This window comes from Podarcis gaigeae (assembly GCF_964106915.1).
Source record: "Podarcis gaigeae genome assembly, chromosome: 10".
NCBI lineage: Eukaryota > Metazoa > Chordata > Lepidosauria > Squamata > Lacertidae > Podarcis > Podarcis gaigeae.
Window position 1 is genome coordinate 32,961,757 of NC_139686.1, and position 25,322 is coordinate 32,987,078.

At 43.7% G+C, this 25,322-nt stretch overlaps 2 protein-coding genes across 3 annotated transcripts in view; one reads left to right on the forward strand and one right to left on the reverse strand.

Annotated features, from left to right (window-relative positions):
- GSG1 (germ cell associated 1) overlaps positions 1-25,322 on the forward strand; it is a 108,343-nt gene that overhangs the window by 17,330 nt on the left and 65,691 nt on the right. The window lies entirely within an intron of this gene.
- EMP1 (epithelial membrane protein 1) overlaps positions 8,184-25,322 on the reverse strand; it is a 31,068-nt gene continuing 13,929 nt past the window's right edge. Inside the window, exons 2-5 of one of the 2 annotated variants that reach the window (XM_083698826.1) lie at positions 19,419-19,537; positions 11,509-11,614; positions 11,248-11,388; positions 8,184-10,114 (exon numbers count right to left, since the gene is read on the reverse strand). In XM_083698826.1, the coding sequence (XP_083554952.1) occupies positions 9,954-10,114; positions 11,248-11,388; positions 11,509-11,614; positions 19,419-19,496 (486 nt within the window). In that variant the 5' untranslated portion in view covers positions 19,497-19,537 and the 3' untranslated portion in view covers positions 8,184-9,953. Of the gene's footprint in view, positions 10,115-11,247; positions 11,389-11,508; positions 11,615-19,418; positions 19,541-25,322 lie in introns of both variants that reach the window. The other variant, XM_083698825.1, reaches the window with a different exon arrangement.

Consider the following 25,322-nt stretch of genomic DNA (forward strand, 5'->3'; position numbering starts at 1 on the left):
CCCCGAGGTAGTCCCATTAACCTTGCACTTCTTATTTCTGCACAATGGCTGATAGAGGGAGAATCAGGTATAAAGGCTTGGAAATCTTTAATCTCTCCAAGCCTCAGTTCTTAATCTGTCAAACTGCAAGAACGATATCCCAGCTTCCCCAGTGATGAAGATAAATCCATTGATGTGAAGATGTGAGGATAAAGTCAGCCCACTGAGATGACTTTAGAGGCGGTAGATAACAGAGCAGAGAATTTCGCTCAGGGAAGTGAGAAGGGGGGAAGGCCACACACCCGTTTGGCTGGCAGTGACTCCTCTCAGTCGCCACAGGGACATCGAGGGGCTGAAGAAGCGGATGTAGCTGCCAGAAGGTCGTGAATCAACACATTGTCAGGCTTTTTGAAATTCTGCTTGTAATTTTAATCCCGGCTGTCATTTGCAAGCTTTCAAGATGGAATTGCAAAAGTGCAATTTGCAGTTTCATTTTAAAAAAGCATTTCACTTCCCTAACCGGAGGAAAGGGGTTCTGGGTACTGTAAATGTATCAAAGGTTTCCATTGGCAACTGCAACAGACTAGCATGCTACCAATTCAGCAGCTCACATGACTTGCCTCTCTGTAAAATGCTCATTTAGACCCTTAAGGAACACTAAAAATAACAATTTTTCTTTGTTTTGATCACTGGCAAATGGGTCACGAAGAAGTAATGAATACTTCAAAATGGTGCTGTTTCCCTTTGTGATTTCAATGTCGTTTTTGCCACGGGGCTTCCACCTCACAGTACATATCCAACATAGACTACTGCAGAATAACTGCAGATTTTCCTGGGCCATGTGAAGTGGAGGTGTTTTTTTTTGGGGGGGGAATAAAGTATTTTTGAATCGTGGCTGCATCCTTTAAAAGGGCACATTCGGGGATTCTTTCATTTGCCAAATGTGGGTACTTCAATTGCAGTGCCTGACTCATCAATCTGGTGTTTGGTTGCACCATGTCCCCATAACTGCCATTGGCTTCAGTGATTGCTCATCATTTTGATGAAAACAGGAGGAATGTAATCCAGCCCACAGCTATTCACATTCCAACTCCCATTGGAATGAGTGGGATTTAAGTGCATGTAATTGTGGGCTGAGTGGACCGCAGCCAGAGTGGCTTATCGAGATAGTCTAATCATAGGTGCTGGCTTTTGTACAGTGAATATTTGAATCTTTTTTGGAGGGGCAGAGGGACGTGAAGGGATGAAAGAGATGGCAGTAGGGGGCAGCGGTGGGATGTGTGTGTGTGTGTGTGTGTGTGTGTGTGTATAAAACAATGTAACAGGTTAGGTGCTAGGTGTGCCATTATATTTCTTTCGCCAGAAGACATAGTGGCATTTGAACAATGAATGTTTCACAATACTCACCCTCTTTCTTCCTAGGCTTAAGCGTGGGGCAGGGGGGAGGGCCGGCAGCTGCTGCTGCTTGTTCTATGTCTCCCCCTTTTTCATCCTGGTATAAGAGAAGAGGCAGGATGGAAGAAAGAAAGAGAAGGGGCCATTTTCTCTGTGGATGATAAAGGAGATGGAGGAAAGAGAGTGGGTTTGTGTATGTTTGTATTAAATGTCTATTCCACCTTGCCTCCAGGGAGCTCAAGATAGTGTACATGCTGCTCTTCCCGCCTTTTATCATCATAGCAACCCCTGTGAGATATGTTAGGCTGAAAGAAAGTGACTGGCCCCAAAATACCCAGTGACCTTCATGACGGGCACAATACTAGAATGGCTCTCTCAGCTATTCTTAACATTTTCTGTAATATTCTCTCCGGAAGCCAGGTCAATAGTTGACCTTGGGTGTCTTGCCAGTGGAAGCCTTGGCCATACCCCTCAACTGTTTCAGGAAAACAGGGGCATCCTATTATTATTATTATTATTATTATTATTATTATTATTATTATTTGCACAAGAGCATGGCAGCCATTTTGGATCCTGGAAAACAGCACCCCAGTTTTTCGCCTCAACCTGTTTGAGGCTATGCATGTCCAGCCATTCTCTGCATTTTGGAACTGGAGCCTACTTCTACTACTAATACTGCTAAATTTTTGATGTAATCACTAGACCTTTACTGTCTTTTTCATGTGGGGTTACAAAACCAGCCTTAAAGTGTTCAAAATATAAGGAATCATTATTCCTAGGCATGTATGAAGAGCTCTGGGTTATTTGAGTTGATCAATCACAGTTACCTCATGAAATGCATGAGCACCAACACTAAAACTAAAGCAGCTCTTGACTTCTCAGCCTCTTGTCGATTGTATTCCTGCTGGTTAGATATAAGAGAGTAGTATCAGCTGAATGTTCTTCCTTCTTTCCCATGTGGTTCTGTTCACTCTGACGTGCTTGCCTTGTATCTGAAGATGTGGTGCTTCAGCATTTGCATGGAAGACCTGGGAGGATGTTCTGAAGACTTCTAGTATGCTTTGAGTGCTTTTGCTGGAAATTTGGAGGACACCCTCCAATTCTGCCTCCCACAAAGCAGTCTCTGGTGCATCAGCCACACAGGTTCCTTCATTTTCAAGGTCACTAGCAAAGCATGTGCAGCCTTGGACATGACTGCAGAAGGGAGAACAGGTTGCCAGTTTCTACAGTAATTGGCAGTCAAGGCAGAGCTCCTTGGCTTCTACCTGCCAAATCCAAACCAGAACGTTACTGATCAGTGGTAAAAACGATTGCTAGTCTTCCCCTGACCTCTAGTGGCATTGTGTGAAAACAACAGAGCACAGATCCTGCCCTGATGCACTTGAAGGAGGAACGCTGATTTGGAAATTGTAGGTCAGAAATTATTAAATCTTCAGGATCCCTGCTTCACTATGCAATTCCTGTAGTGGCTGGACCATAATATACAAAAATAATTCAATGCAGGTTACAGACTCCGCTAACCCAGAAATAGTGCTTCAGGTTAAGAATTTTGCTTCAGGATGAGAACAGAAATTGTGCTCTGGCAGCACGACAGCAGCAGGAGGCCCCATTAGCTAAAGTGGTGCTTCAGGTTAAGAACAGTTTCAGGTTAAGTACGGACCTCCGGAAAGAATTAAGTACTTAACCCGAGGTACCACTCTATATCCTTTCCAGATCTATGTCTCACTTTTAACCCAAACATGCACTTGGGGACCTGTTTCTTAATCTTTTACCATATATTTGTATGGTGCTCCTCTATAACCCACCTTGGATCAGGGCTTGGACCCTCTGGTGCAGAGCTTTCCAAACTTTGCATGTTGGTGACACACTTTTTAGACGTGCATCATTTCACAAAACAGTCATTCTGTTTTACTAGCAAACCATAGGTTAAATTAACCCTTTCCAGCCCTGGAAGGAGCACGGGGAGCATTCGTGTGACACACCTACACACTGCAGCAGACACACTAACATGTCACGACACACAGTTTGGAAAACTCTGCTCTAGCGGGTCCAGACCTACCAGCTGAAGACCAGTGTTTTAAAGTAAGATGCCACGGCATTTTAGAAATGAAGCATGCTTGTTTTGAAATCAGTCCCACTGCAATAAACATGCTTAGAACTGGATTGTAAGAGCCTGTCTAGATTATCAGCAGCTTCATGTGATGGATTGTACCAACTGAGACTGCAGCTATGGAATCCGCTATCTGAATGCTTTCCCACATTAAGAAACACAAAACCACTCTGAAGATACAAAGCTAGCATGTGAGGGAGAAGACTGTAGCACTGCATCCCATCTGATGTAGTAGTTTTGAAGGTGCATGGAGGGGCCTTTCCTGGAGGAAGCATCCAGACATTTGATATCCCCATCTTCATTCTGAACTACATACATGCAACATGCAGCTGGTGACCATGTTGCTTGGCAAGAACTTTGGCAACAAACAGACTGAGAATGTGATTAGTACATATAAACATAGGGTACACTGGAAGATCATTTCCCTTAGGAAGGTGAGTTCTTTTCTTATGGTCATTTTTTTAATGATTATGCTGATTATACAACTAATGCAGCAAGCTTCAAAATTAGATACTAACATTAAAATGAAGCAGAAGAGAATTTACATCCATATGCACATGCATAGGTATCTAAAACAACAAAAACAAGGAACTTTAATAAATAAATAGGAACAAAAATTAGAGGGAGTCTTTATACATTCCTCGTTCATAAATAATTGTTATATATTCCGATGCTGGTATTTACGAGATTTCTACTAGTATATGTGGTTGGATATCTTCTTGTGTATTATTGCACCAATACATCACAAACATACTCCATTTTTTAGTAGATAGATATTAGCTTGTCAACTCTCGCTTACCCTGATTATATTAGTTTATCCATATTTACTAAATCCCATATACTCATAACCCACTTGTCCAATGTAGGGGCTTGGTTTTTTTTTCCAGGAGGAGCAAATTGTCCTATGTGCAGCTATTAATACATAGGCTATTTCCATGACTTCTCAGAGGATGGAGTCCTTTACGTAGCCAAACAAAATGACTAGTGAGTTTGCTGACAGGTTGTAGCCTATGATAATTTTAAGAAGATTAGAATCATTGCCTGGCAAGAGGAAATGTGTCTCCAACACAAGTACTCTGTGTGCATTTTCCCAAGCTGGAATACCTGCCTGGGAACTATACTACTCACAGAGCTACAGATCATCCTTACGGTCCTCGGGATTCTTTGGGGGATGCCATGTGATTTAATTGTGCTTTAAATGTATGGTGTGTATGCAGATTTAAACTTTCATTCTGAGGGCAGCTCCCATAAGGTTTCTTCTGATCTCAACAGCTCTCTCTCTTTAAACATCATGAATGCAGGATAGCAGCTCTGATCAGAGGGAAAGGTAGGGTTTAGTGTGGTGGACATAGGTAATTTTAGGACTTCATGGCCTTACACCTCAGTCCACCCCTCTTTAGATGGCACTTACTTCAACATGTGGTAAGTCAGCCTTGCTGCATTTGGAGCCCTCCTGCTCATTAGGGCACAGAGTAGGGCACGTCCTGTCCAGAGACCGCTACTAGTAAGGTGGCTCCCAATGAAATTCAGAAGCCTCACTACTGACAGCTTTAGCCAGATGTTGCCCACATGACCTTAAGGAAAACTCTCACTGCTACTCCTCGCTACCGCAAGCCACCAATTAGTTGACCACTGAGAGTGACTGGTTGTTACTAAACATACTGTGAGGACTTTACACAGACTTGGAGGCACTATTCTTTAGCTGGACTTGTCCCGTATTTTCAATATTTCCTATTACCACCCTGAGCTTGTCTTCTTAACTAATTCTGTTCTAAAACCTGTCCCAGCCTTCTAGTGCTAATTGTGTATATATCTTTGATGAGGCATGCCTGTCTCCTTCTCTGTTTCCTTCTGTCCTGCTGAGGAAGCCACAGATCATAAATCTCCACTAAAATACATTCCTATGTACCTGAAGGAGCATCTCCACCCCCATCGTTCAACCCCGACACAGAGGTCTAGTTACAGAGAACCAGGCAGAGGGCTTTCTTTGTAGTGGCGCCCACCCTGTGGAATGCCTTACCATCAGATGTCAAGGAAATAAACAACTATATGACATTTAGAAGACATCTGAAGGCAGCCCTGTTTAGGGAAGTTTTTAATGACTGATGTTTTAATATATTTTCAATCTTTTGCTGGAAGCCGCCCAGAGCGGCTGGAGAGACCCAGCCAGATGGGTGGGGTAGAAATAAATTATTATTACTATTATTACTGTACCTTTGTGGATGAGAGCAGATTGCCTTGCCCAGAACTGGATCTGCCAAATTTGATAGTCTGCACCAATCACATAGGAGAGATCTATACAATGGTATGCACTTAAACCAGTTCAGAATGTGTTGTTGCTTTCATTCTCCAAGAAACCAAGAAATTTCACCACATGCTTCAACACGCAGCGCTCAGGGGGTGCAGAAGGTAGTGTTTTTGCCAAGGTAGTTGGCAAAGAGGTGGAGATGGGGTTGAGGACAATGGGAAGAGCTTGAGAGTTGGTGCTATTAGCACTTGGGGCCAAGAATTAACCACCCCTTATAATTATGAATATGAGATTTTGCAATTTAACCTTTTTTGTTGCATGTGGGTGGGGCAGGGGAGATCCATGCAGTGGTATTGAGTGGGTTGTATTGAAAAGTGCCCATATGGAACCAGAAGATGTCTCCTGCTGTTTCACACCTAACCTGGAATGCTGCCTGAGTTCCCTTCAGAAAGCTTGGAAGCAAATTCAAAGCCATTCTTCCATTTGTGCAAACTCCTGTGTCTTGGAAACATGAGAACCTGCTGATTATAGAACTGTGTGAATTCATCAGCTAATTCTTGCACAAGCCTTTACAAAACAATGCTAGAGGCTATTTTTGCTTATAACACTAAGTGTTACCTTCATAATTATAGCCAACGTGATTTCTCCCTGTTGCCCCAAACAATAAATCCCATACCTTGGGTGTGGTTCACAAGCAGCAGTTTTCCATATTTGACTTTTGTTCTCCTCTTAATAATCCAAAAATGAAATTCATTTGAATTATTTAAGGGCCCACTGGTTCTTCTGGGCCTTATAGGCAGCGTGGGACGCGGGTAGCACTGTGATCTAAACCACTGAGCCTCTTGGGCTTTGCCGATCAGAAGGTTGGCGGTTTGAATCCCCGTGACAGTATGAGCTCCCGTTGCTCTGCCCCAGCTCCGGCCAACCTAGCAGTTCAAAAGCACACCAGTACAAATAGATAAATAGGTACTGCTGCGGCAGGAAGGTAAACAGCGTTTCCGTGCACTCTGGCTTCCGTCACAGTGTTCCGTTGTGCCAGAAGCAGTTTAGTTAAGCTGGCCACATGACCCAGAAAGCTGTCTTCAACAACTCCCCCATAGTCACCTTTGATTGGACTTAACCGTCCAGGGGTCCTTTACCTTTTTTAGCTTTCAGACAGCAACAAACCTCCTGGAGTTTTGAATAGAAAACCAAGGAATGGTTAACAGCTCCTTATCTTAACTGCTACATCAACATAATTGTAGGCATTGTGTTACAAAACAAGAGTGAAACCTCTTATTTAACAACACAATACTTTGAAGCCATTAAGCTTGGGACTCATGAAATCTGGGCCCTCAAAAACATGTGTGGGGAGACTAAAAGTGTAGCATTAATGGTAAAGGTAAAGGTACCCCTGCCCGTATGGGCCAGTCTTGACAGACTCTGGGGTTGTGCGCCCATCTCACTTAAGAGGCCAGGGGCCAGCGCTGTCCGGAGACACTTCCGGGTCACGTGGCCAGCGTGACATCGCTGCTCTGGTGAGCCAGAGCCGCACACGGAAACGCCGTTTACCTTCCCGCTGGTAAGCGGTCCCTATTTATCTACTTGCACCCGGAGGTGCTTTCGAACTGCTAGGTTGGCAGGCGCTGGGACCGAGGAGCAGGAGTGCACCCCGCCGCAGGGATTCGAACCGCTGACCTTTCAATCGGCAAGTCCTAGGCGCTGAGGCTTTAACCCACAGCGCCACCTGCGTCCCTAAGTGTAGCATTACAGGCCCCAAATATCTTGAGGAGATTTTGGTCCACCAGTATCACGAGGTAGGCTTTGAAATGATTAGTTTTGAAAAACACAGTACATTGGTTTTGGTTTTGCTTTGGTTTGTAGCTTTTGGCATACTCTCACAATGTATTTTAAACTTCTCCTCAAAGCCACAAGGACTAGAAGCCTGAAATTCTCCATGCTGCACAAAAGATCTGTGGTTTCTCCCCCACTACCAGCACCACTGACCTGTGGTTTACAGTGTAGTTGCCTCGGTTTAAGTGATACAGTGATACCTCAGTTTAAGAACAGTCCTGCTTAAGAACGATTTGGTTTATGAACTTCACAAAACAGGAAGTAGTGTCCCGGTTTGAGAACTTTACCTAGGTCTAATAATGGAATCTGAATGGTGGAAGGGCAACAGCGGCAGGAGGCCTCATTAGGGAAAGCACACCTCTGTTTAAGAATGGTTTCGGTTTAAGAACGGACTTCTGGAGCAGATTAAGTTTGTAAACCGAGGTACCACTGTACCCTACATGTGGTTTAGCCTTTATATTCTGCTATCTCCTGACATCAGTCCTCTGAATTACCCAGCCATGTGGTCGTGCCACCGCAGATAGTCAGCCAGCGCATATTTGAAATCAAACTTGATGCAGCCAGGGGAAAAGAACAACATTCATACATGGGAGAAAGAAATCAATTCCAGCAAGACTCTTTGTTTCTGATAACGGGAACTGGATTATTGTCTTTTTCGTCTTTAATGTATCCCTACAGTTAGGAATGGTTGTATCAAAATATTTACAAAGACCACACATGAAACAAACTTCAAGAAACAGCAAGTACAATAGAAGGATGTAGCCACCAAATTACAAAAGTTGTACATGGGGGGAGAATGTAACAAAAGAAAGAAGAAAAATACTGTTGATACTAAACTTGCAGCCTTGAATTTGTCTCTCCCCGTTTCACGTGACTGGAGTGGAGCAAGGCAGTGAGAGCGACAGCCTCTTAACGTTCATAGTTTCCACACATTATCCTAAGTGATCTAAATGGCAAGACCAAAAGGGTTGAAAACCCTGATGCAGACAGTCACGATGACATAATAATTCTTTCCATTTCCTGCTTGGCCTTCGGTTTGCAACATTTAATTAGCTGAACTACCTCTCATGCCCTGGGAGATGTTATATGAGATGATGGCATGGGGGCGGGGAGTGAGGAATTAAAACCAACACAACAGAGAGAAGGCTCTTCTCCGATTCCATTCAGCTACGCAGAATCCTGTGTCTGGAGCACTGCTCTAAGTCATATGCAACTTCTTGTGGGATATAAGGTCTGCTGCCGTGGGCATGGTTAACCACAGAAAAGCAGCGAACAAATAAACGGGTGATAGTTTAAGGCTTTTCTAAGGTATACATTATAGTGCCAAGGCAAGTCTGATATTATAAAACCCTATTCTAAAAAATAACCCCCAACCCTATTCTATGTGACAACCAAGAGAAAGTTGCCTATAGATGGAAAAAAATAAAATCCAATTTGGTGCTTGGTCCCATGAGCCTAAGTTGAATGCCTCAAAAGATCTGACTGCAAGCAGACCTTCCAAACTTACTGCTTGTCGAATACACACATCACAGACCTAACCATTTGGTGGCAACATGGGGGCTCCATCTGATCTTCCGAGTGCAGCTGCGTTAAATAGGTAACACAGTGGGCTCTAATGGAAAGTCACACTCTAATGACATTCATCAGAGCCCTAATAACTCTATTCCACATAATTAAGGTCCTTGCCTGCCTTCCTCTCCCCGTCCCACCTTCTGCCACCCACATTCACCCCTCTTTTCATTCCCTGCTGGTTGTTTCCCCTCTGATCTCCTCAGCAGCAGCAAGTCTGTTCCTGGGGAAATGAGATGGTGATGGAAGTGTCTTTTTTAAAAAAAGTGGCTTGCAGTGGTTTTAATGCTGGAATTTGGCTTTATGTCAGTCAAAGCATGCCTACGTTGTGTGTCGTTTGCATGTCAAGAAAAGGGAGGCAGGGTTCTGCCCCAGCGGCCCTGACATGCTCAGCCCTTGTCCCAGCACTACACCTTCTAGATTGAGTGGGAATGTTCTCCCCAATGGAAATCACTGGGAAGCATATCATAGCTGCTAAAATTTAAGGAAGAAAGCTGCACCTTATAACTTTTCCAGATTTTCTGAAGTGAGGCAGAACGTCAAGATGGGGTGCACATGTTAGTTTCTGAGAAAAGAGATAAGATCTGGCTATTTGGTTCTTCAAGCACATTCCTGGTGTCAGGATCCGTGACAGTGGAAAGTCTACTGCTCAATCTCTCTCCCTCTCTCCCTGATTTATTTCTGTGATTGGGCACGTTAGGTGAGCAGTGTATGGATTCATGTCTTTGGGCAAACAGTTCTCATAGCAAAGCAACTTCGCATCCCTCCCACAAGCCCCCCATATTGCCAATCCGCCCTCCCAGTTTCTCCCCTGCTCCCTCATTTCTTTCTGAGCACAAGATACAGAATCCCAACGATGAAACTGAAGCAGAAGCAGATCCAGGCAAGTATGAAGGAGTAGCCGTGGTGGTCTAGACTGCTTTTGAAGTATTGTGGAAATCGGGCCGTGTAGATGGAGACGGAGATCAGAATGAACAGCCCTGTGGAGGGAAAGAAAGAATAAACCTTTGGTCCATCCAAATGATCACAAGTGCCTCTTTTCCAACATGAATTCTGCTTCTAGCCCAAAGATCATCATGAATAGCACCCCCTGCCCCATGATTATCTCAGTTATTTACTTGGAGAGGCATGTACAGGAGGCACTTATGTACCAGGCACACAGCCAGTAAGGGAGCCCAGGTTCTGAGTTTTCATTTAATACAAAAAGTAAGTCTCTAGCCTTCCTAGAAAGAAAGTTAGGAGGCAAAATGGGCATGTACCCTTCTAACTGATTTCTGTGAAATGAGTCAGAATGAGTGCTCCTGCCTTGCAATACTTTTAGCTAAGTAGTGAAGTAGGTGCTGTGATTTATGTATCAGTTGTTTAGTCAGCAGGAGATAGGAATACCTGAGGTTTTCCTTTCCCCTTTTATTTCACTTTTCCTACTACTGAATAATTTTCTAGTTCTTAGAATCTTTGTAGTTTGCACTTCCTTTCCCCCCAGCAAGACAGGATGCACTGTTGTGGATTAATCAGGTACTGTACTCCCTAGAAGTTATTTCCTGGAAATACCAGCACACAGTAAGTGTGGGTAGATAGTAAGTTGTTCCCTGTGGCATGGCAAATGCAAAAGGTGAAAACTTTGCAAAGAGGCTTGGACGTGTCTCTTGCTATGCAGTAGCTAAAGCCAAGGCACTTGTTAAGAATATACTGCATAGTTAACTGACAGAACAATGGTATTCCTTTTGACTCAGGAGTAAGTCTCTTTGTGTTTTAAGTGTGCTTATTCCCAAGTAGATGAGTACAAGATTGTAGTCAGGTTTTGGGTTTAGGGTTGACACTGGGGGAAAGAAGGGATTTTATGCAGGCAGAAATTCCATAGGTTAAGCTTTTTCTAGTTTGAAATACAGGGGAAACTTCACTGGTTCAAATTTTGTTACATGTGTGGCCAGCAATTTAATTTTGGACCCTGTACCCCCAGGCAAAAGAGGACATAGATCAGGTCAAAATTCCCGAAGAACAAATTCCTCAAGCTTCCCTAATTGTAACCAACCTGAGCCCATGGGAAATAATTCACAATTCCTGTGAGAGCATAGCAAAACAAAGCAGCACCTTCTGCGTGTGCCTCACTTACAGCAAACCAGCATGATGGCTCCCGTCATGTAGAAGCGCTTTCCTTTCTCCATCGTGAAGAGCTGCACCACAAACATGACCAGGGAGACAAAGGAAAAGATGATGGCGAGGATCATGAAGGCTTGCACTGCCTTGAGTGCATCTAGTGACACACGGAAGAGAGAGAAAAAGGTGTGAGCCTGAAGTCACAATCCTTGTCAAAATACATGACTGTTGTTTTAAACAGTGCACATTACTCAGATGAAAGTAAATGGACCCTTACTGAGGTCGTCTTCTTCAAAACGAAGATCCCCGCAAACTCCGTTTATACACTGCAGCCACAGGCCTGAGGAGTTTGTTTTGCCCATACTCTCACCTGCCATCCAGACCTAAAAGCAAAACAGAAAAGATGTGAATGTTTTTTATTGCCTCCCTTCAAGAAAAGCAGTTTGCCAGGTTAAATCTAGAAAGGAAAACATCAGTGAGTTCAGCAATGCCTTTCTAGAAGTGTCACCATTCACAAGGTATTGTGATTTATAATATTATTATATCAAAAAATGGTTGCCTCTTTTTTTTTTTGCAACAAAAAGATTTCTCAGTTATACTGCCAGAAATCTGACATCAGTGTACAACATGGGAAATGTGCATACATGTATGAACTTCTGCTCATTCAAACTACAAACTTGGAGGTGTTTGTGACAGGGGTGGGGGAATTGTTCACTCAGATTCAGAGGTGTACCTAGGCTCCCTTGCATACTTGGCGAGGAGCTGCATCAGCACCTCTGAAGCCAGGAGAGATCATGGACCAGAAATGGAAAAGTTTGCTTTTTTCCACATTTCACACTCAACTAGCGACTTCATCCACAGCCATTGAGGTCAGGCGTGCTCTACTCCACCTCCCCTCCTCCTCCTCCTCCTCAATTGGTCCATCTATCTGCCTGTCTGCCTCCCTCACACCGCTCACTGATTTCCCTTCTGCCCCTCCCTCCCCTTTTCCTCCTCCTGTAACTCTCACCTGCTCTCTTCATATTTCTTCCCTCCAAGCTCCACTGGGCACTCCACTCGCAATTCTAATAGCACCACTGGTCGACTGGGGAAGAGACCCCACACAGCTACTGCAATGACCCATGCCAGTGACCCAATTCCTCCACCAAGATGCCCTGAGGAGCCTGCATACCTCACCCAGCCACCCAAAGAAGCATGCCAGGGAGTGCTGAGCCAGAGTGGAGAGCTGCAATTTTTGCACTCCTCCTTGCACCTGTGCCCTTGGTGGCCACCAACCTACCCAACCCCTAGGTACATTCTGCTCAAATACTGATGTGAGCAGAATATCACAAAAGTAGAGTCAATAATATGAGCAGAATTGAAATTTTGAATATAGTAGCAAACACACAGGAAAATAATAATAAAAAGCAGAGTTCCGTGGGTCAGAAATGATGGAGATGTAGCCATATACTTTGCTAGGAGGAAAAGTAAGATGTGGCTTTCAGCTGATTGGTGTGAGATTCAAAAAGGCTTGGGAAATATTGTTGGACTCCAATTCCCATCATCCGTCCCAGCCAAAATAGCCAATGATCAAGAAAGATGGGAGATGAAATACAGCAACATCTGTAGATGACCACAGACTATCCCCCCCCCCCCCCCCCGCTCTAGGAATGATTACTCAGAAGCTCCAAGAAGATAATTTGGCACATCTCATGAGCAGTCCTCCAAATGAATCATCTGTATGATGCCGGCTTGGACAGAAGTTTTTATTATTTGTGATGGATTGTTATTGTTCTGTGATGAATTTTTTATTGAAAGCCCCTTGGGATAATTTAATAGAAAAGCAGTATATAAATATTTTAAATAAATGCATAAATAATAAAGAAGTATCTGGAAATTATGCCGCAGCATGAGGGTTATGATCTGAATCCATGAGACGTGCCATTCCGTAATCTGTTGGCGGATGCGTGTGATTTTGAAAAGGTGACGGGTGGGTGACCTTTTTCAGAGGCTGTTGCTTAAGTGCTCCTTATGACTTGCTTTTGTCCGTGGTGGCTGTTGGGGAACTCTTGCAACTAGCAAGCTGAAAATCGATCCTTTTGTTCTATTTATCTTTGAATGGCAGTCTTCAGCTTTTTCAGACCCAGATCTACTTGGAAGCCAAACATACATTTGGGCACTGGAGGAGGAAGCGGGTTGCGGTGGGTGCAGCCTGCCCCGGGTGTCATCCCTGAGGGGGGTGACATCGCCCCCCCCCAGGATGCTCGCCCTGCCCTTACAGGCAGCTAGCCCCATGTATGCTGCTCCGGGTGCTAGAGCAGCTATCTCCGCCTCTGCATTTAGGGACCTATTTCTTCATTTATTTATTTTACCATATATTTATATGGTGGTGATAATAGTGGTGCTGTGATTCACCAATGTCTCAGATCATTTCTGGAGGTGGACATCTAACTCTTGGAATCACTCTAGATGTGCTGCATGGTTCAGTGGATGTGGGCTCCCATTGGATCACACTTCTGACAAGGCCCTTAAACAGTCCTCGTAGCTGGTTACCCATGATGTATATAAGGGTATTCCGGCATTCTTCCCATGTTCAGTGCCTTGCTGAAAGGGCAAGAAGCTGCTTCTGAAAATCTAATCATTTTCTGGGAGTGACTATAATCTTCCCAAGCCTCTCTCTGGGCAGTACACAGACCATAGACGTCTGTTCCCTCCGATCTCCGCTGAGACAGGAATTGTGCCAAACTCTGGAACAACAGAGTGCTGAGAAAACTCACTGCGGTTTCCTGATCTCTTTGGCTTCAGGAGGCCTTTCCTGTTGTTGTTCAATGTTTCCCAATGGCTTGTTTTTTCAAAATAAATAAATGGCCGCCCGTTCTCAGACAGGACTATCCAGCAGGGGTCATCATAAACTAAAGCAATGGAGCAGCTCTAGGTTAGCCTGAGCAGCCAAGAGCAGAATGCAGAAGGACCTTTGCATTCTCATGACAAGTCAGTGGTACCAGCTACTCCAAGTTAACTCTGAAATCAGCCCCAGCAAATCCAGTGGGGTTTACTTTGTAGTTAGCAGGGTTACTAATTCAGGACTGGGTGTAAGTCATTTAAACCACCAGTCATCTCTAGACCGTGTTCAACTGAGTCACCCTGGAGACATGGAGGGGCCTCATATAAATTTCTGTTTTTCTGATCTCAGATAAGCTTTTCAAATCCTTCATCAAAATTCCTAAAATGACACATACTTCCTGCATGCCCAAGGATTGCTTAGCCATGCCGTTCAACCATTGCAAAGGAAATTAGAGGGCAGGATTTATACTCCTTGATTGCTTATTTTGCGAAGAATGTGCTTATCATTCTATTTGCTACTGACATTTGTCTAATTAAGATCATGAGTTGCCTCGTAGTCCACAAGCTGCTTTGGGTCATTTTCAAATAGGTATCTAAAGTGTGTGACCTAGACTGACCACAGTGGAGATTACTATACTCTGGAGCTAATTTTCCAACAATACACTATCAACCGTATCGTAACTTGATTGAAGTAATCACAATTGTCTGCAATGGCAATAGAAATGATACTGGGAATTTTGCCCCCAGGAAAACCTGTTTGATTATGCACATCTGCTATTTATTGACCAATGGTGCGAGGTGGACATCACACTGTATATATGGCTTAGTTTGTCCATTCATTTTATGGGCTCACTTCTTTTGATCTGTGCAGCAAGTTGATGAAGATGAAGTGTTTTGGTACTAAAACTGGTCCAAAAACGTAGGTCTTGGTCTTTGACTGTAAGGGCCTGCTCACATACCCAGCAGGGATGGTGGCAACAGTGGACCCTCCAAATTTCCCTATTTTCCAGGGACATCCCTGATTTAGAGAAGCCGTCCCAGTTTCTGATTTCATCATAGAACGTCCTGCTTTTTCTTAGGATGTCCCTATTTTCATTGGAGAAATGTTGGAGGGTATGGAGTTATCCGAACCCTGAGCCATCTGAGGGCAATCCTGTATAGGGAAGGTTTTTTAAACATTTAATGTTTTATTATGTTTTTATATATGTTGGAAGTTGGCCAGAGTGGCTGGGGCAACCCAGTAAGATTTGTGAGGTATAAATAGTAAATTTATCTTTATGGCATGGGATGTCCCTATTTTCATTGGAGAAATGTTGGAGGGTATGCAGTTGCAGGCAAAACCTTGACTTCCAGCCCATATGCTGGTTTGTCCTAAGCATCTACCACCGCACACATGTTGAAGATGCTGCCACTCAGATAGACATGAGAGAATGAGTTTGTTCTTGGTCTGTTTCACTTTCTTATGCATCCCCCCCCATAAGTCTGTTCTGTCTAGTTTCTGCATTAATCTTTTGGGGGGTTTTTAAAAAAAGGAAATCTGCACAAACAAATTCCATTTAAATGTATTTCCCCTTCAAACATGCATTTTAAAACATATCTTGATTGGGGAACAGGATTGAGCCAAGAGGAACAAGTTGGGTAGCATGAAAGCCAATGAATATCTATGTTTCTGTCCATACATTCGGTTCAGAAGATACTGATTGCATTGGAATTTGCAAAAATCAAATTCCTTAAGAGGTCGTCTGCTTAACCACAAATGTGCCTTTGGGGTGTGCCTCCTAAAAGCCAAAGTACTTATGTGGCAGCTGAAAAGGCAAGGAAGGTGAGAGTGTGTTAGTTCAGCAATTGAAGGGAAGAGGATGCAGTTGTTTTATTAAAACCCAACGCAGACACTCTTCTTTCCAGGCACTTAAACCAGTTTCTCCAGAGGAACTGCTTAAGCAGCCTTAAACATTAGCTGGTAAAGCAATGATGCTCATAAGTTAGAAAGAACATCAGAGAGTGTATAGGAATATCTAAGCAGTTCCAACTTTAGCTGTGCAAGTAATAATTTCTTGACTAGAAACACAATAAATCAGCTTGTCCCCAGCATCTTGAAGCCAAGGGCAGCCTTGGCTACCCCTCTCCCTTTCCCTATTGATGTCACCTGGTGCCCCCCAAATGCTTTGATTGAAGGGCTGATTGAAGTTATAGGCCCAAACATCTGGAGGGCACCAAGTTGGGAAAGGCTGGTCTAGACCTCATGGACAGATGAACAAATCACTGGGTCTGGATGGCACCCACCCAAGAGTTCTGCTAAAATCAGCCTCCATCCCTGAGAAAAGGAAAATGGCCCACTTAATGCCAAATTTGAAAAAAAGAGACAAATTATCCACATTTAATGTCACTTCAGCCTGTGGCAAATTTAGGTTGACCTGGGGAGGATGGGTAGACTGAAGGACCTCCCTCTGGGGCAGGAGGTAGGGCACAGCTTTGAACAAGATGCTTTGTAGTCCTGTCTACGATGCGGCACTTGAAACTCTCCATTCTCCATGTGCCATTGTGGGTTTTTGCAAAGAGGCACGGTTGCTTGCTTTCCTGAAAAGCTCGGCCTTTCATGTTGCATTTGCTTATTATAGCTCACACTTCAGAGTGTCTAAGGAAATCTGAGTCAACCAAACCTTTGACTGTTAGCATCTTTAAAATATCGGATAGCTGCATGTATGCAGGTAATAGACTTGCAAATATATTTTACAATCTGTTCTACTGGATTTGCAGACAATTCTCATTCATGGCACAACTTCGTCTTTGATCTGAAAGCATCAGTTGCTGGATACAGCTAGCAGGAGCACACGCGTTGGCATAAACCATTCCCTACCTATTCATTTTAATCATCACACAGATCAACAGGATTTAGTGCAACAAGCCAAACATATATTCCTGATATTCTATCAATCATCTATTACTTTGTGTATGTCTTGGATGTAGGCAGGACTGAGAAATAATGAACTGAAGCATCTAAAATGTTCCAGCCCAATCAGTTAAATAGCATGCCTTTTGTTTTTTGAAAGGGGATGTTCTGTAATAACATTTGAGGTGGATTTAACTGTTCTGCTTTGAGAGTTTGGTGAAGATGAGAGTAGCCCTCTTCAGCTGCTATACTCCTTATTCTGGAATCTGCACTGTATGTGAGCACAACCGTATGATGCAGCTTCTCCCCTTAACATCAGCACATGCAGCTCAAATATTTAGAAGGAAGAAGGGAGCTTTCATGTCCGCAGGCTCCTCACGGTCCAGATCAGGGGTCAGCAAACTTTTTCAGCAGGGGGCTGGTCCATTGTCCCTCAGACCTTGTGGGGGGCCGGACTATATATATATTTTTTTTGGGGGGGGGGAATTAACAAATTCCTATGCCCCACAAATAACCCAGAGATGCATTTTAAATAAAAGGACACATTCTACTCCTGTGAAAGCACACTGATTCCTGGACCGTCTGCGGGCCAGATTTAGAAGGCAATTGGGCTGGATCTGGGCCCCGGGCCTTAGTTTGTCTACCCATGTTCTAGATCCTTGAGCAATTGGGCTTACGAATCTTATGGAAGTCTGTACATACTTGCTTCCTCTGTAAAGGTCAATGCCAGGGGAAAGGGAGACTTGTGTGTTCTCCATAACCGTAAGCTTAATGCTTGAAGAGAGCGTGCTGTGCCAAGAGGTATCCATGTTCCCCATATCTACTTGTGTCCACTAGGGAGCAGTACCATAATGAAACAATCATTCTAAGCAGAGAACAAATATTGGTTAGAGCTTGTGGTTTGCTTGGGAGTGAAACTAACTAACCACGAGCTCAGGTTCACAAGTAATGCCAACCATAGCTTAACTCTTAGTAGTGTGGCAGCTCCAGGAGCAAGGGAAGAGCTAAGCCTTGCTTCATTTATTGTGCAACAGCCCACTTTCACGGTAAGCCAGTTTGATCTAGCATTGCATGTGAGGAAAGCCACTGAGTAAATGCTATAGGGGAATGTCCAAAATCTGCTCAGTGTGAAACCAAATCAATATTCAGGGCCTGAGAACTGAAGTGTTTTTGGACACCCACAAAATGCATCTGGGTTTGTCTTATCATTCATATGATAGAAATCACAAATGTTGACACACATTGCAGCATATATAGCTATCTATCTAAGGTGGATTAAATTTTAATATATAAATTTGTTTATTTTTGTTATTTCCACTTTTTTATGTTTTATTAATTTGTTTTAATTTTTAATTATTTTTATTTTTATTTTTTTAAAAAAACATAAACCGTTTCCTTTTATGCTGCCTCTCTCGATATGCAGTTAAAAAATCAGAGAGATCCTGCAATTTTGTTGAGAGTGGGTTATAGCATTCTGGTTTGGGCAGGTGGGGATCAGTCTAGATTTCTATTACAAATCACTGCATTGAATAATACCCTTTAACTTCCTCTTGTACTCGGCTTTGCCCAAACACTTCATGAGAATATTTTCTAATTCCAGAAACAGACAAGTATGGAAATACTGTATAATTATATAGCAGACTGTCTGGCAGGTGGGATGGTAAAACACCTCAAAGCGATTATGTGCTAATTCCACTCACTCAACTGGTTTTTGAGTGGGGTGTGCCCCGGTGTTTCTCACTTCAGGACAGGAGTGTGAAAACACCACCATTTCATGCCTTTAGGCAGCCTTGAATTGCTGGTTTGTTTCAGTTGACAAATAGATAATGTCCCTCCATTTCTCAGGGTGTGACTTATTGCAATAGGTTTCAAGGGCCAGTTATGCAAATAGAGGCACCTTAAGCCATATAAAATTCAAGGAAATTTTCTGACATTTTTTCTGGAGGTGATTTGTCTTCTGGAGCTATATCAGCACAAAAGTCTATTATTGTTAGCCTCACCGAATTAGCCCTTATCATAGATTGTTGACTTGGATGGGACCAAGGAGACAGAAGCAGAGAATCTTTGAGTTGGAACGGACTCTAAGAATCATCTAGTTCTAGTCCAACCCCTTGCAATGCAGGAATATGGAGCTGCTCCTAACGGGGATCAAACCTGCAGCCTTTTAGTCCAGTTCCGTGTATGATCTGCAATACAGTGAAAGAAGGGCCTTGCCTACCCCACCTGCTGTGGGTCTGTTGTCAAACAGCATCTGCTGTTAGGAAGATTCTCCTAACGTTTAGCTGAAATCTGCTTCTGCCCCATAGATTCCAGGCCTATCCTCTGGAGTTTGCCTCCAAAGAATGGTCAGCACCTTCAGCGTGAGAGTCTTAGATGCTTTTATTCCCTTATTCTGTATCAGACTGGAGGAGATCAAAAGGTCTGTCCAGGTTTCCCAAGGAATGGCCACTGGGGAAGTCTTGCTTGCTACTTACATTGGCAATGGTGGAGACAAAGAGCATGATGACCGTGGCAATGTGGACCACAAAAATACCAGCCAGTAGTACCAACATCTTGGCTCCTCACGGCAAGGGTCTCTCCAACGCAGAGAAGTCTACTGGGGAGAAAACAGACAGACAGCAGCATATGAAACCCAGTGCTGAATCAAAAGAACATTGTTTTTAAAAAAATCACTGTGTATCTTCAAGAAATGAAAGGCACTTGTCTTAAACCCATGGCAGTGACAAAATCAACACCTTGGTTCTGCAAATGCGAGCAAATCCTCTTTTTAATTACCCTGAAATGCTTTTGAGGCACTGTAAGTACTGCAACTCGTTTTTCAGGAAATTAAAAGCTGGTTTGTGGAGAAATGAGGGATGTGTAGAAAATTAGATTGGATGCGTTTACAGCTTCAAAGAAAGTTTATAGGTATGAGAATTTTAAAAAGAAAAGATACACTTTTGAAATTACATGTTACCCCACCCTCCTTCTAAGGAGCTCAGAGTAGCTACATGGTGTTCTCCCCCCATTTTATTCTCACCACAAGATCCTGCTCCACCATGATCTCCTGGAACTTCATATCTCAGCTTTGTGCTCCAAGCAAAAGGGTAAATGCCAGAGTCAAGAAGGGAATTTTGCTTGTCACATCCCTCAAAACATCCTTAAGCACATCACATGTGTAGATGTTACGTGGAGATGCCAAGATTGGATCTCCCAACATAATTTTCTTATTCTAAATGCATACAAGAGAAGAGGCAGTTTGGATCAGGGGTTATCCTGGCCCTAACACAATCTCATCACCACCCAACATCGCTACTTGCTATCAGCCATGGAGAGGAAAATATACAGGCACCCATATTGTGCCTGCATGTTTTCCCTTCTACAACCAATTAATTCAAGGGAGTGGCCTATCCTTGTATTACATCAGGACATCCAGTTATGGGCCTCCCATGTTTCATCCAGTTTGTTCTACCTTTTGGCTATGTGTTGTTTATTTGTTAATTTGTCTGTTTCAGATTTGTGTCTTGCCTTTCACACCAAATGGTCTCCAAACAGCTCACAGAAACAAGATGCACTTCAAAATACATGATAACAAATGAAAAACATTCATAAAAGGTAGGTAAAGCACATCAGTTAAAGCAAAACTGATAAAAAAAACAAGTTCAATTGCAACATATTTACAATGGCCATAAAAACCTATGAGTTCAAAGTCCCGTATGAATAAAAACATTTTTGCCTGCTGACAGAAGGTCACCAGAGAAGGAATGATATGGGCCTCCCTTGGCATGACGTCACAGAACCTGGGAGCAGTAACCAAGAAGGCCCTCTCTTGAACTGCTCCTGAACATATTTCAGATGTTGGTGGGACAGAAAGAAAGACCTCTTCTGAAAATCCTAAAACCTGATCAGGCTTATATGGAAGAAAATTGCATTTCAAGTAACTCGATCCTAAGACTTATGGATTGCTTTATTGGTCAGAGCTCACCCTCAGAATCATTATGGGAATCACATGCTCCCTATCACATGCTCTGGTCAATAGTCTGGCCATATCTCTGCAAAAGTCTCCTCACCACTGCTGAATCTGGACATCCAGGACCAAATCCAGACAAGCATCCAAATGGCAAACCTGAGACTTCAGGGGGAGGTTGAGCTGGGCTGAATGCCTCCAAATACCAGTTCCAAGAGGTGATGTGGGATTCAGTAGATTGTGGTATAACAAGGGACTGGATTTGTCTGATAGTGGGCCTGCTAAACAGTTTCTTGAAAAACCTAAGACCATACAATCTTCTGGTATCTCAGTCTGTAAAATGGAAATATTAAGAGTTTGCTATTCTGTAGCTATGCTGTGAGTAAAATGATATATGTCAGTCAGAGAGTGCAGTGACATGCAGCAAGGGCATGGAATTTCTCCTGTGCAAAGCATCATTGAATATAGCAGGAACTTTGCAAGAGCACAGTCATACTGTGCCACTTTCCTGGAGGATTCAGTAAAATGGACTCTGATAACGGCAGCAGCAGTGAGTCATAGGAAACATGAACATTGCCATGATCTGACACTGAGAGATGCGGGGGGAGGGACGTGTTGGATTAGGGGTTTTCTTCCTAATGAAACAGCTGATTCATTGACAAGTCTCGTGCCTTCACCTAGTAACAACTTCCATTTTTGACTGCTAGCTTTTCTTGAATTGTATAACCAAGTGCCTGTTTATACAGTAACTGCGTTTTTGGACACCAAGTCCAATTTTCCCTCTTGCACGGTGAGTTGGTACAGTCCAGGAGAAGGATAGCCACTTGATTCTGTTGCTTGCATAAGCTGGCCCTAAGTTGCCTGGGTTGTGGCTGGTCTCCCCATCAGCTGTGTGCTAGACGGTTTTCAGGCCACACGCCATGGCATTTAGGAAGGCTTGTTGTTGGGAGGGAGGGATCAATGAGATTACTGTAGTGGTTCCTGCAGAAGAACAAGTCATGCTTTGAAACATGGGACCCACCCAATCCTTTCTAATACAGTGACCTTGCCTCAGTACATTTCTGAAGAAAGCCACCATTTATTTGCAATTAAGTTGGTTCATTTTCCCATTCTTTCCTGTCTCTGTAACAAGCTCTGATTAACCGAGGGATTTCTCAGTGGGGCCGACTATTTTTGTTTGGGGGAAAAAACCTTTAACGTCTTCTTAGTCACTCATCTTTGCTGAGAAATAGAAGCAGCTGCTGAGCTTTTCTTGAGAAATCATTGATAGCCCTTCTCAGAATTCCTTTTTACTAAAGGACGCCTAATTTGGTTCTCCTTGTGCCTCTTATACCTGAGCTAATTCTTTAGCCCTAAATATTCCCTCCACCTCACCTCAAAGAAGTAGGACATACTGGTTTCTGAATAGCTTTTCTCCTGCATCACTCAAAGTGGCAACACTGATGTAGGACATCACATCAACAGGCAGAGGGTTGCCATATTAATTCCTATTATGTCCAGCGCCCTTGGGTACCCTTTGTGGGATCACTGCCACTGGAGCTCAAGCCACCTCCTATCAGGAGCAATTTCTGCATGCAATGCATTAGTGTCCTAAGAACATAGGAATAGCCCAGCTGAATCAGCCCAGAGGTCTATTTAGATGACCATTCTGTTAACACAGTGGCTAACCGGATTCCCAACAGAAGCCCCAGACAGACATGCTCAGTCTAAGAAAAGGCTATCAGTATCTTTTATTTCACTGGAACCTGCTTGCCCACTCCAGATGTTAAGATCTCTCAACACCTCAGGGTACATTGTCCAAGTGCCACCATTAGGACAATGGTGATGCTTCCACACCAAGTCCCTTCACAACCTGTTAGTGAGTCTGCAAACAAAATTGAAGTAGATGGACCCATAGCCTTGCTTGCTATAAAGGCAACTTCCTTCTGCAAATCACTCAGTGATCTGACAGTAGATGCTGATCTGCCCACCTCCTGGTCTAACTCATTGGTGAGATCCAAGCAAGGTTGTCTGCCAGCAGTGCAATCTGATGCATTTCTACTCTGAAGGAAGCAGTCCCATGATTCCACTGGGACTTATTCCTTGGTAAGTGTGTATAAGACTGCAGCCTGCGTCAGTGCAGAGTTCTCAGGGTTTATTGGATTCATCCAGGGGCATGGTCCAGCAGCCAGTTATCAGGAAGAAATGCAGTGGGAGATTAGAAAGGGGGGAGTGGAGACAATATAATAGCACAGCTTCCCTGTAATGATGCATTCCACGGACGTCTTAACCACAGAGCTCTGCAGAGTCACATGTGTTACTCATTTATTCTACCTTCCCCTCTCCCTCCTCTCCATCTAATTGCAGTCTTGTGTGCGAGAGAGACAGCAGCTTTTTAAAATTATTGAGTCTTTCTTGGAACAAAATGGTACTGTTTCCCTCCATTTTTACCAGGCCTGTCAAACTTTACTAGCTCCTTACCACTTATCCCGCACCAGGATCAACAAATGGCCAGCACAAATGCTCAGAATTAACCAAATTAGTTGCATACAGGTCCAGGCAGGGAGGCATTTCTTCTCCTTTCGATTCTGTCTCAGAGCATTTCTTCCATGATCACAAGGAAGGTCCCGCTGAATCTGACCAAAGGCACAGCTAATCCAGCATTCTGTGCCTCACAGTGGACAGCCAGATTCCTATGAGATGCCTTGGGAAGCCTTCGAGCAAGACAGGAGCACGGCAGCGCTCTCTTTCTTCTGATTCCCAGCAATTTGTATTAAAAGATACTGGTTCTGACCCAGGAGCACACAGCCACCAGGATTAGCAGCCACTGGTAGCCTGATCTTCCATGCATTTGTCAAACTCCCTCTTAAAGCTGTCCAAGATGAAACATTTCCTGGTGTGCACAGGCCTCGCCCTTTCCTGCTGCCTCTTACCCCTCTAGGGCCTCATCCTTGTTTCCACTTTGCCTTTAGCTTTCCACTTCACTTTTCTTCTCTCTGTGAAGAAGCTTTCCAGACAAAAACCTTTGCATTCCCTGCAAGGCTTTGCAATAAGAGGTGGACTTGTGGTGACGGTGAGAGAATCTTTCTCCCCATAAAATCTCACTACAGGGGCATCCTTGTATTGTCAATCAGTCAGCCATAGCTAAGAGCGTCCCTCTGACCTCACACAGAGTCCTTGGGTGCTTCCAGAGGGGTGTTTTTCAATGGGATCAATGTGCCACATGCATGCGTGCTTTTGGAAGCATCCATGCAACATTGTTGTCATCAGCATTTCCTCCTCATTTAACCCGGATTTACCTTTCGCACGAGAAATCAGAAAAGTTTAAAAAAGCCACTTATTGCCAACAGCTCTTTTGCAAGATCTGAATGATCCATTTACAGTATTAAGCCCCCATAAGACTCCATGAGCACCCCTCGTCTCAGGCAATTTCATGGTTTGCTGCTGTTTGCTGGATATCCAGCATCACTTCTTATCTAGAAAGTATAGCGATATTCCACATGCGAAAGTGGTTTCTTCTTGGCAAGAAATTTCCTGATTTGCTTAATGGATGGATCTGCTGTTCTTCGACACCTACATTTAAATTATTCACACACCCACACCCAATTTGTGTTTGTTTGCTTATAGTTGGTTGTCTCCTAATAAACAGCTTACCACACCAAAGTGCCTCTTTTCTGTTTTTGCCTGGAAATTCAAGGCTTTTGATGTCTTGGCTGATTGCTGCTTTACCATGCTCAGGTAATCCGAATAGAGGATGAATCAGAGAGAGTGTAATGAGTTTTCTCTGAGTTGAAGGCTGCCTTTGTCTGCTGCCTTCTAACAACTCTCAGCACCTTTAACAAACTACAGTTCCCAGGATTCTTTGGGAGAAGCCATCACTTTTTAAAGTGGCATTACACACACGTAAGCAGGACAGTGCTAACTGAAAGACAGATTTTGGGCATTTCATTTGTGTTGGGAGGGTGTGAAGGGGGCGGGGGAGAAGCCCTGGAAATGTCAGGACCAGATTTCAGTCTAGTAAATGCTTGCTAAAGATCAACTGCATCTGCAGTGAGGTGGGAGGAAATATGCACACAACGCACCGCACATGCCTGCGATATTTTATTGTGGCCTCACCCTGCTGCAAGAAGCAAACACTTTGCATGCCTCTGAGCAAACAAGAAGTCACCCTGACTCCTGCTGTTCTGTCAAGCGAGAAGATCAGCGTCTGTAGCTCCGGCCTGGAATGCAGAAAAGGTGAGGACCCCCTGTCACAATATCGCTTGGGACAATGAACTCATTCATGTTATGCAGGATGTCAGGCTAGAAGATTGCAGTCAAGGGTCAGAGGAGAACGCTTGCATTTAGATCCTCTATCAGATGAAGGGCTGCCGGAGAGGAATGCAGATTCGTACGGTGGTTGACCAAACTCATGTCCTTAAACCTCAATCACGGGAAAGGTACAAAGCTGCCT